Below are 11,506 nucleotides of genomic sequence, written 5' to 3' on the forward strand. Positions count from 1 at the left end.
TGTAGGCTGTCTCATCGTTGTTGGTAATCAAGCCCACTACTGTTGTGTCGTCTGCAAACTTGATGATTGAGATGGAGGCGTGCATGGCCACGCAGTCATGGGTGAACAGGGAGTATAGGAGGGGCTGAGCACCCACCCTGGTGGGGCCCCAGTGTTGAGGGTCAGCGAAGTGGAGATGTTGTTTCCTACCTTGACCACCTGGGGGCGGCCCGTCAGAAAGTCCAGGACCCAATTGCACAGGGCGGGGTTGAGACCCAGGGTCTCCAGCTTAATGATGAGCTTGGATGGTACTAGGGTGTTGAATGCTGAGCTGTAGTCAATGAGCAGCATTCTTACATAGGTATTCCTCTTGTCCAGATGGGATAGGACAGTGTGCAGTGTGATGGCGATTGCATCATCTGTGGACCTGTTGGGGCGGTATGCAAATTGAAGTGGGTCTAGCGTGTCAGGTAAGGTGGAGATGATATGATCCTTGACTAGTCTCTCAAAGCACTTCATGATGACCGAAGTGAGTGCTACGGGGCGATAGTCATTTAGTTCAGGTATCTTTGCCTTCTTGGGTACAGGAACAATGGTAGCCATCTTGAAGCATGTGGGGACAGCAGACTGGGATAGGGAACGATTGAATATGTCCGTAAACACAGCCAGCTGGTCTGCGCATGCTCTGAGGATGCGGCCAGGGATGCCGTCTGGGCCATCCGCCTTGCGAGGGTTAACACGTTTAAATGGTCATCTTGAAGTGGTCTCCATTCTGCTTGATCTCACATACATCTCTTGGCAGACCTAAGGCTTGAGGAGGAACGTGTTAGAAGGGGTGGGGCAGTACACATGGAACTACAGTATATATACAAGCAATTAGTTATTATTTTAAACATTGTAAACCCAACTTTACAGCCTATGGCAATGGTGTACTGGTTCCCTTGTGATTACAATACAAATATATATGCTTTTCTAGTTTGGATTTGTAGTGAAGACATCTTTAGGTTTATGAATAACCGAGGTGAGGAGCACCATAGTTCGATTAAGAATAAGATAGAAAAACTCAACTGACCTAGCAGTACTTTTTGGTGCAGTAACCATTTGGGGGGGGGGGGGGGGGTTATTGTATCCAATGTTTAAGACCACAAATAGCAATAACTGTAGCGACCCTGTGTATCTAAACGCATGCTTTTGTGACACAGTCGAAGCCACGCAGGGCTACCGGCCTACACTACGACCAAACCCGGCTGCAGACAATGATCAGCTAGGGGGAAATCAGATTTTCAACATTTTGATACCATATTTATAATTACATTAAATATATGCAACGAATTTTCAATTCAATATCATGGTTTGCGTTTTCAACATCACAATAAATAGAATATGTAAATCTCAACAAACAGTAAATACATGCCTCACTACCTTGTAGACCTACCCAATAACAAAGGCTTGACAATCTCCGAATGTCATTAAACTTTTTGGTGTTTTGTAACAGATGTCTCTTTCCATTCATCAAATGGCCGCTTCATAGTTTGGATTGTTTGATTAATTGATTGAATTTATTTGTCAGATAATATCAAAATGTGGTTGTGTCTCTTATTAAACTCCTTTGAATGCAGTTTGCTATAATGACCAGCAGGTGCCGCTTTAGAATAGATATTTTGAAACGTTAGGCACCAGATTGAGTTCTTTACTTCGATATTCGAACTCTGGTGTTCCACCAATACAGTTCCCCAGGTCATCTCGTAGCTACAGTACGCTACTTCGGAGCTATTTTTTCTTATAGCAAGCGGACGGTAAATAATCATAATTTAACATTTTATGGACTAGATGCGATAGTCAGCAGCATTGAATTTACCTAACCATAATTTATTTGAAATAAATAAGCAAATAATATGTTTTTTCAACAGTAGTTTACTGTAAACTTAAGCTGACAGTTATGTTTTCTATTATGCTATGTATTAATAATGTAATCTCCCATAATTAAAAAATTAACATAAACACATGTTTTTGAAACTGCAATAGGCTAACTGTTATGCATTTTAATAATGTTATTACATTATAGTCCAATACTCACTTATGAACTGTTGATCCGTGTGCCCAGATAGATATGTCTGCCCTTGCATCCTTATTGTAAATTATTCTGTCAAATTGCTACAACAATGAAGCGAACGTAACCCAAAGGCTTATCGTCATACTATTTTTCATCATACTTCTCTCTGTTTTGACTACTAACAGGTGTCAGATATGCAGTACTGCAGCACGCGTGGCGGTGTCCAGGGTTGGGACTTTCAGGATGTTTTGTTATCGGGATATGCGCCAGACGGGGGGATGTTCATGCCTGAGACCCTCCCCACCCTGACCCCTGATACCCTGAGGTCCTGGAGCTCTCTGTCCTACCCCCAGCTAGTGACGGAGGTCTGCTCCCTGTTCATCCCTACAGAGTTGATCCCTCGAGCAGACCTGGAAGGTGAGACCTGGAGGGTTTGGGTAGCTGAGTGACACGTTGATGGATTGATTGATGGTTGAAAAATATGCTACAGTTAGGTGTAAAGTGAAGAGGTTTTAACACGTGTTTTTTTTTCACATCTGGGTGTATATCAAAATGAAGCAATTCTGTTCATGTCCCTTCCTCACCGCTTTTCCTTCACTCTCTCTTTTGCGTGATCCTTCTGCCCATCTCACTCTCTCAATCTCACTCAATCTCACTCTTTCACACCCCTCTCCGCTCTCTCTCTCTCTCTCTCCCTCCCTTGCCCCAGGCCTGGTGAGTGCGGCCCTGTCTGGGTTCGCCGTGCCAGGGGTGGTGAGCTTGGCCAGGCTGAAGGGTGGGCTGTGTGTGCTGGAACTCTTCCACGGTGAGACCCTGGCCTTCAAGGACCTGGCCATGACCTGCACCGTGCGCTTCCTCGACTACTTCCTGCGCAAGGAAAGCCGGCGCGCCATCGTATTAGTGGGTGAGAAAGGGCACTTTGGGCAGCATTTGGAGTGTTTACATGTTTAGTTACATGCTAGGTCTATTATGTTTATGTATATTATATCTTACGTGTCTTAATAGTGTCCTCCTATCCTCTTCCCTCTTCCACGCTGCGGCCTAGGCACATCTGGGGACACGGGTGGTTCAGCCATCCAAAGTGCGAAAGGCCTTCGTGGGGTAGACGTGGTAGTGGTGTACCCCCGGGGCCGCATAACTCTTGTGCAGGAGAAACAGATGATCACCTGCCTGGAGGACAACATCCATGTGTTTGCAGGTTAGAGAGAGGGCCAGATAGTATGAGGGAGCAATATTCTAAAGTGTTTTCCTCTCCTTGCCCCCTTCTTTGATAGTGAGAGATGATGGCCATATCATGGGAAAATATAGGAGTTTTAGCCTTCAGTAATAATGATCTTACCTTAACCTGTGATAAGATGGTATCATTGGTATGATAACACAACCCAAATTATTCTCCCCTGCACCACTAGCGGATGGCAGTTCTGATGACATCGACGTGCCCATCCGTCGACTGTTTTCAGACCAGGAGCTGGTGAAACAACACAGCCTGATGAGTCTCAACTCAGTCAACTGGTCTCGTGTCATGGTGCAGCTGGCACACTTCCTTTATGCCTACCTGCATGTGAGCGGGCTGGAGCAGGCAGAAACGGGGGCACCCCTACCCACCTTGGAGATGGTAGTGCCCACAGGGGGGGCGGGGAATATCGCCGGTGAGAAGTTTTACAATGACACAGTGTTTCTACTACTTTTTCCCATTTGTGCCCCTTTTTGTATATATTTTTTTGATTAGAGATATATTTATATTTCTTCCCTACTTTTTTGCTCAAAGTGGAAAGGAAACTAAGCCGTTTGAGACTATTGGAACATAGCTCATGTTTTTCTCTGGTGTTCCTTAATCTCTCCTCTCTTTATTCTTTGTCTGTCTCTCTGTCCCCTCTCTCAGCCGGCTGCATTGTGAAGCAGATGGGGATACCGCTGTGCCTCGTTGCCATGACGAACGCTAATGACATAGTGCACAGGACTGTGCAGAGTGGGGACTTTTCCATGGCAACCAATGTCACGCAGACCATGGCCCCGGCTATAGACATTCAGGTGCTGTCCGTGATGGCTCGTCACTTTGTTTAAGGTTTAAGAAGTGTGTGTGTGTACTGTGGCTAACAGTGTGCTCTCACCCCAGGACCCCTATAACATGGAGCGTGTGTTCTGGCTGCTGTCTGGTAGAGATGGAGCCTTGGTAAAGGGCATGATGGAGGAGTTTCAGCACTCTCACAGACACACTCTGCCTGAAGCTCTCCACAAACAGGTCAGATGCATGAATACATCATTTCCATGTTCTTGTAGAAAGATAAGTGCCCAGTACCATTGGTTGTTTAATGTTCTCGCTCAAATCACCACACATACTTATCCCCCCCCCCCCCCCTTGACATCTCAGTCAACCAGACAGGTCCTACAGGCCTTAGTTATGTCGCAGCTGGACAGCTGGACACACATACTTATTCAAGGGTTTTTCTTTATTTTTACTATTTTCTACATTGTAGAATAATAGTGAAGACATTAAAACTATAAAATAACACAAATGTCATCATTTAGTAACCAAAAAAGTGTAAATCGAATCAAAATGTATTAAATATTGTAGATTATCAAAGTAGCCACCCTTTGCTTGATGACAGTTTTGCACACACTTGGCATTCTCCCAACCAGCTTCACCTGGAATGCTTTTCCAACAGTCTTGAAGGAGTTCCCACATATGCTGAGCACTTGTTGGCTGATTTTCCTTCACCCATCTCAATTGGGTTGAGGTTAGGTGATTGTGGAGGCCAGGTCATCTGATGCAGCACTCCATCACTCTCCTTCTTGGTCAGATAGCCCTTACACAGCCTGGAGGTGTGTTGGGTCATTGTCTTGTTGAAAAATAAATGATGGTCCCACTAAGCGCAAACCAGATGGGATGGTGTATCGCTGCAGAATGCTGTGGTAGATATGCTGGTTAAGTGTGCCTGGAATTTTAAATAAATTCCTGACAGTGTCACCAGCAAAGCACCATCACACCTCCTCCTCCATGCTTCACGGTGGGAACCACACATGCAGAGATCATCCTTTCACCTACTCTGCGTCTCACAAAGACACTGCGGTTAGAACCAAAAATCTCAAATTTGGAACCATCAGACCAAAAAACAGATTTCCACCGGTCTAATGTACATTGCTCGTGTTTCTTGGCCAAATCAAGTATTTTCTTCTTACTGGTGTCCTTTAGTAGTTGTTTCTTTGCAGCAATTTGACCATGAAGGCCTGATTCACGCAGTCTCCTCTGAACAGTTGATGTTGAGATGTGTTTGTTACTTGAATTCTGTTAAACATTTATTTGGGCTGCAATTTCTGAGGCTGGTAACTCTAATGAACTTATCCTCTGCTGCAGAGGTAACTCTGGGTCTTGCTTTCCTGTGGCGGTCCTCATGAGAGACAGTTTCATCATAGCGCTTGATGGTTTTTGCGACTGCACTTGCAGAAACTTTCAATGTTCTTAAAATTTTCCGGATTGACTGACTTTCATGTCTTAATGTAATGATGGACTGTCATTTCTCTTTGCTTATTTGAGCTGTTCTTGCCATAATATGGACTTGGTCTTTTACCAAAGAGGGCTATCTTCTGTACACTACCCCTACCTTGTCACAACACAACTGATTAGCTCAAACGCATTAAGGAAAGAAATTCCACAAGTTAACTTTTAAGAAGGCACACCTGTTAATTGAAATGTATTCCAGGTGACTACCTCATGAAGCTGGTTGAGAGAATGCCAAGAGTGTGCAAAGCTGTCATCAAGGCAAAGGATGGCTACTTTGAAGAATCTCAAATATAAAATATATTTTGATTTGTTTAACACTTTTTTGGTTACAACATGATTCCATATGTGTTATTTCATAGTTTTTATGTCTTCACTATTATTCTACAGTGCATAAAATAGTAAAAAATAAATAAAACCCTTGAATGAGTAGGTACGTCCCAACTTTTGACTGGTACTGTACATGGAGGGCGAATGCCAGTAACACGCATGTCAATATCTCCTGGCTCAAAGTTGAGGAGAGATTGACTGCATCACTATTGGTCTTTGTACCAGGTGTTGAAGGTACCGAACTGTCTGTTCAAGCGGTTGGCACACAGTTCGGACACTCATTGGTACCACACAAGACATGGAACCAGAGGTCTCTTCACAGTCCCCAGGTCCAAAACAGACACTGGGAAACACACAATATTAAATAGAGCCATGACTACATAGAACTCTCTGCCACCCCAGGTAACTCAAACTAGCAATAAAATCTGATAAAAAAAAACAGATAAAAGAACACCTTACGGCACGACGGGGACTGGGAAGAGAAAAACAGACATTTTTATGTATTTCTTGTATTGTATTTTGCATTGATATGTGATGTGTAGTTGTCTCGCCTGGCTATCTTAAGATGAATGCACTAGCAGTGGGTCGCTCTGGATAGGAACATATGCAAAATGACTAAATTGTGATGTAATTGTAGTGCTATGTACACTGAGTTTACAAAATATTAAGGACACCTGCTCTTTCCATGGCAAAGACTGACCAGGCCAATTCAGGTGAAAGCTATGATCCCTTATTGATGTCACTTGTTAAATCCACTTCAGTCAGTGTAGATAAAGGGGAGGAGACAGGTTAAAGATGGATTTTTAAGCATTGAGACAATTGACACATGGATTGTGTACGTGTGCCATTCAGAGGGTGAATGGGCAAGACAAAATATTTAAGTGCCTTTTTACGGGGTATGGTAGTAGGTGCCAGGTGCACCGGTTTGTGTCAAGAACTACAATGCTGCTGGGTTTTTCATGCTCAACAGTTTCCTGTGTGTATCAAGAATGGTCCACCATCCAGAGGACATCCCGCCAACTTTTATAATTATGTATTTTATATTTAACCTATATTTAACTTGACACAACTGTGGAAAGCATTGGAGTCAACATGGGCCAGCATCCCTGTGGAACACTTTTAACACCTTGTAGAGTCCATTCCCCGACGAATTGATGCTGTTCTGAGGGCAAAGGGGGGTGCAACTCACTATTAGGAAGGTGTTTTTAATGTTTTGTACACTTGGTGTGTATTATGTATTTTATTTGTTGTTGTGATTTGTGTTTGGACCCCAGGAAGAGTAGCCGCTGCCTCGGCAGCAGCTAATTGGGGATCCTAATAAATACTACTAATACTACTCTCCTGCCCTCCTCTCTCTGTCTCCAGTTGTCTCAGGTCCTCACAGCAGGTGCAGTAAGAGATGAGGGGATAGTGGAGACCATGCAGAGATGCTGGAAGGAGAACCAGTATCTACTATGTCCCCACACTGCAGTGGCTGTGTGGCATCACTACCACTGTCCCCCCACTGCAGGGGTCAACAGGTAAGAGACACAGACACACACACACCCTTTTAGTATTTTACTAAATAAACACATTTCTTAGTTGCAGGCTCAATCATTTACATTATGCATCCCATGGCTGCATACCGAATACCGCCGTCTAGCTCACAATTTTAAACCCATTCCCCTGTCTAGGTGTTGCATAGCAACAGCTTCTCCGGCCAAGTTCCAGGCGGCGGTGCAGAAGGCAGGGCTGACCCTTGACATCCCTGAGGCAGTGCGGGCTCTGGACAAGATGTCCACTCGCTACCTGGCCCTGGAGCGGGGCCAGGACTGGGGCAAGGACTGGGAGGGCAGGCTGAAGCAACACATCCAGGCTATAGGCTCAGCCAGGCAACGTGGAGTGGCCTATTATTCAACTGTAGAGTGTAACTAGTTTTTTAAGAAATTAGGCTTATGGATGCACACTGATAATTCAGATGGAACTGTTAATAGGCATTTGCCATAGATTATCAGAAATAACGAACACTTATTAACCAATGAGGTTGTTTTATAAAGTGGATAATAGACCACTTACTGCTAATACCAGCAATAATATGCCCACAGATAGATGTTTTATTTACTGTCTTGAAGAAATCAGTTTTATATGATCAGATATTGTTACAGTATAAGAAGATTGTTTATTGTATACGTTTGATCAGAATCCAGATCAAATGGTGTAATTGTCAAATGGTGTGTTTTGCAATCGAACCTCTGCACAATTTATTGCCTGACCATAAATGCTGACAATAAAAGTTGCAGAGGCAATCATGTGTGCAGGAGTAATTAAAGTAAATGCTTAGAACGGAGCTATGATTAGGTTTTTATTCCCATCACTACATGTAAGAGAGACAGTGTGGTGGTGGGCATGATGCCCGTCAATATTGCCTTAAGAAATTGCCTGTGTACCATAGGCTTTAGCATTCACTTCAGAAGACATAGGACCGTAGGTTTATATGGGCCACATGGGTTTCTCTCACAAGCTGTCGGTTTGTATCTTTAGATAAGACCTTTTATAGCCAGAACTCCTGATCTATTGTACTGTCAGGCAGCTGAGAGGGACTTTGGTCTCATAAAGATGATGTCAGAGGTTGTATGACTCAGCTCTGTTCCTGCATCGTAAGGTAAGACACATATACAGTACACACATAAACACAAAAACGTATCCATAACGTTTATATATTTCAGCAGCATCTCATGGTGAGTTTTAGTGTGTGTGTTTTGGTGTTGGAAATACTTGAGACCCGAGTTGACTTGAAACATGCAACAGTGACTAACCAGACAGTTAGGTTTTTGTACTGTAAGCTTCATTTGTCTCATAGAGCACAAGCCATTACACAAGCAGTTACAAGCAAAAACTCATATTTTACATCTATATCTATCTGCTGTAGAAAATGTATGTACATACTGCAGGTATTCCTCTGACATTGAAACATGCAACAGATTTTTTTTACACTGTCCTTCAACTCAGGACTGTCCCTGAAAACGCCTAGAGGCTGTTTTATTGGTGGACTCTGTGGGGAGGGGTGTGGCTAATCATGTGCAGTAGCTTCATCAGCAGATCGTGGTCATGGCTACTGCTCTCTGATTGGCTTATGTATTCGGCAGCTTCGTCCTCAAAACAGGATTGGTCAATACTACAACCCTCTAAAAGAGAAAGGGTACAAATAGACAATCTGTCACACAACTGTAACCTACAATATCAAACTGAATCCAGGTGAACTCACAAGCAATACATTTCATTAGTATAGTACTACCATTGATGGTGGCCAATGGCTATATGACACCACATTTCTTCCTGAACTCTTAATAAGTGATCTTGGAACAAGTAGCTAGCTAGCTGACAATGAGAATACATTCAATACCACGAGACCTTGGCACATGCTATTAACAATTAAATAGTCTATTGAAATTGCCATAACCAGCAATAAATAGAAAAACAAACCCTACTGCATGCAAGGCTCATTGCTATTTTACAAATCATTCAGTGTGCATAGAAACAGTTTCTTTACAGGAACACAGCAGGGTAGTCTTGATCTTACCCACGTCACAGCAGATCCCTGGCGCAGCACAGCGTCGCTCTTCAGAGCCACACACTCTTCCTCCGGCCTCACAGGGAGAAGGCAGGTAGTTCTCCTCCACACAACTAGCTGCCTCTGGGGAGCCCACGTAGCAGCCCATCCCCTCCCCACAGCAGATACTGGGGCCAAAGCAGCGGCCCCTGTTGCCCGGGCCACATGACATGCACTGGAAAGATAATAGGAAACAGAAAGTTATAGTTACATTGTTATTATAGATAAAAGTGATATATTTATAGAAAAGGGAAGTGGTTTAAAGCTTTGTGGTTTAACGAAAACAAATGTACAATACAATATACAATATTGACATACAATAACCTTTAATTTAACTTTGCAATCCCAACCCTTCGAAGGTGAGGCAAGCCTCTATGGCAGGCAACCACCAATCTAACTCTATAACAGACACACAGTTACAATAAACAGTAACAAAGTGTAACTGCTGAGAATGACTGGGTACCTTTCTGGATGGGAAGTCTAGTGCTGATCTCTTGCCTCCTATGGGGCAGTTTGAGATGTAGCAGGCAGTGCACACAGATAGCAGGAACAGCAGACAGAGGGCAGACACTGGGGCGACAGACATTGCCACTGAGAATGAAGGAAAAATAGATTTAAGTTTGTCTAAAGTGGATGCGTCTTGGCTCAGGATAAATATAATATAGTAAGATTAATCATAGTCTATTGTTGCAATATTTTTTGCAAATGTCTGTTACAAAAATATTTCCTGCAGTTATGTTTTTTAAGATAAAATCGATTTAAAAGATTGTCAGAGAAAATACATACTGTTTGAGACACAAATTGACACACTCACTGTGTTGAAGATGAGGCTTTGGTAATGATCTGCAAATTTGTCAATGGTTGATCGTCTTCGTTTATAGTCCTTGCCATGAAAAGGTACCTTTTATACCTCTTGCTCTTTCTCTTAGGCTGTGACAGGGCCTCAAAACCACCAATTAAGTCCAATCAAGCCATTATTACACTGGTATTAATTACGTGACCTGATTAGTAGTGGGGAATGGACATTGAGATGGACAAGAAAAGGGCATATCAGTCGTGACCATGCATAAGAGGTATGGGTGGTCTGGTTAGTCATACCTTGCCCCCAAACACTAAAATGAGTTCAGCTTTCCACAGTTCTACGCTACATTCTTAAACATGATTGTATGAACAACAACGGTAGGGGGGGGGGGGGGGGGGTGTTAAGGGTAAGACAGGAGCTATGACTTCAGAGTTGTTTGTGTGTGTGTGTGTGTGTGTGTGCGCATACGTGCGTGAGAGAGAGATAGAGGGACATATTTGAGTGTGCGTGCGTGCGTGCGTGAGTGACAGAGAGAGACGTATTCGAGTGTGTGTGTGTGTATGACTTAACGCAGCCTGTATAGGCTATGTAACAACTAATAGGAGAAAAAGAGAACTTTCGATAAATAAAGACATGACTCACAGGATGATTAAAAGGTTTTCATTGTCCTCATAGGGTCCTGAATTAATAATAAGAGCACAGTTGACCTTGACCTCACCATGTTAATCATGTATTTCTCATTATGTTTTATCCTGGACAGATCCAATACATTTAACTCAAGCCATTATATGAACACTGTTATTTCGACCCCAACTTAATTTTTCGAATTACACTAATTATTACTCAATCCACCTAATGGAAAAACGTCAATTGACGTCATAGGCCTACATGATAATGCTGAAAAATTAACATTGAGAAAGGCCCATTTGGAAAGTCCTAGTGGCCATATTTTAATGCATCTAATAATAATAAAAATAGCTCAAATCTTATATTTGTGCGAAAATATGCGACGGACTAAGAACAATTCATTTATGAATTTGTAAAATGTTACAATGTATCCCCGTGTATAAAATTGCTTTGATGAAAGGGTACATCACAGTTGAGATTTGGCGTGTCAAAAATACATTTTATTTCTGACAGGCGACAGAGCCATGCTCCTCCCCCGTTGACTGTCGACTCCACCTGCCCTCTAGTGATGGGAATTCCGTCTTTTCGGCTCATTTGGCTCCGTTCACTTAAAAGAGCCGGCTCATT

General features: G+C 43.0%; 2 protein-coding genes across 2 annotated transcripts; one reads left to right on the top strand and one right to left on the bottom strand.

The window, feature by feature from the left end:
• Positions 1 to 1,686: 1,686 nt before the first annotated feature.
• On the top strand, positions 1,687 to 8,187 carry thnsl2 (threonine synthase-like 2). Its single transcript, XM_014132913.3, has 9 exons — positions 1,687 to 1,775; positions 2,218 to 2,449; positions 2,742 to 2,936; positions 3,078 to 3,230; positions 3,442 to 3,681; positions 3,915 to 4,063; positions 4,149 to 4,274; positions 7,227 to 7,381; positions 7,535 to 8,187. The coding sequence occupies exons 2-9, from the start codon at positions 2,227 to 2,229 to the stop codon at positions 7,773 to 7,775; spliced, it is 1,482 nt and encodes a 493-aa protein (XP_013988388.1). The 5' UTR covers positions 1,687 to 1,775; positions 2,218 to 2,226; the 3' UTR covers positions 7,776 to 8,187.
• Positions 8,188 to 8,201: 14 nt separating this feature from the next.
• On the bottom strand, positions 8,202 to 10,036 carry oxt (oxytocin). Its single transcript, XM_014132952.3, has 3 exons — positions 9,914 to 10,036; positions 9,421 to 9,625; positions 8,202 to 9,025 (listed from the first exon to the last, which is right to left on the bottom strand). The coding sequence occupies exons 1-3, from the start codon at positions 10,034 to 10,036 to the stop codon at positions 8,880 to 8,882; spliced, it is 474 nt and encodes a 157-aa protein (XP_013988427.2). The 3' UTR covers positions 8,202 to 8,879.
• Between the last annotated feature and the right edge of the window lie 1,470 nt (positions 10,037 to 11,506).

Source organism: Salmo salar, chromosome 01, assembly GCF_965601325.2.
Source record: "Salmo salar chromosome 01, fSalSal1, whole genome shotgun sequence".
Lineage (NCBI taxonomy): Eukaryota > Metazoa > Chordata > Actinopteri > Salmoniformes > Salmonidae > Salmo > Salmo salar.

Bases quoted from the DNA above. Each gene is read 5' to 3' on its own strand.
- thnsl2 (XM_014132913.3), top strand. From the start codon at position 2,227: ATGCAGTACTGCAGCACGCGTGGCGGTGTCCAGGGTTGGGACTTTCAG. The intron at 2,937-3,077 runs GTGAGAAAGGGC...GCTGCGGCCTAG, and splicing joins GCGCGCCATCGTATTAGTGG to GCACATCTGGGGACACGGGT. The intron at 3,682-3,914 runs GTGAGAAGTTTT...CCCCTCTCTCAG, and splicing joins GGGGGCGGGGAATATCGCCG to CCGGCTGCATTGTGAAGCAG.
- oxt (XM_014132952.3), bottom strand. From the start codon at position 10,036: ATGTCTGTCGCCCCAGTGTCTGCCCTCTGTCTGCTGTTCCTGCTATCT. The intron at 9,626-9,913 runs GTACCCAGTCAT...TTATCTTTCCAG, and splicing joins TAGACTTCCCATCCAGAAAG to TGCATGTCATGTGGCCCGGG. The intron at 9,026-9,420 runs GTAAGATCAAGA...TTTCTCTTTTAG, and splicing joins AGGGATCTGCTGTGACGTGG to AGGGTTGTAGTATTGACCAA.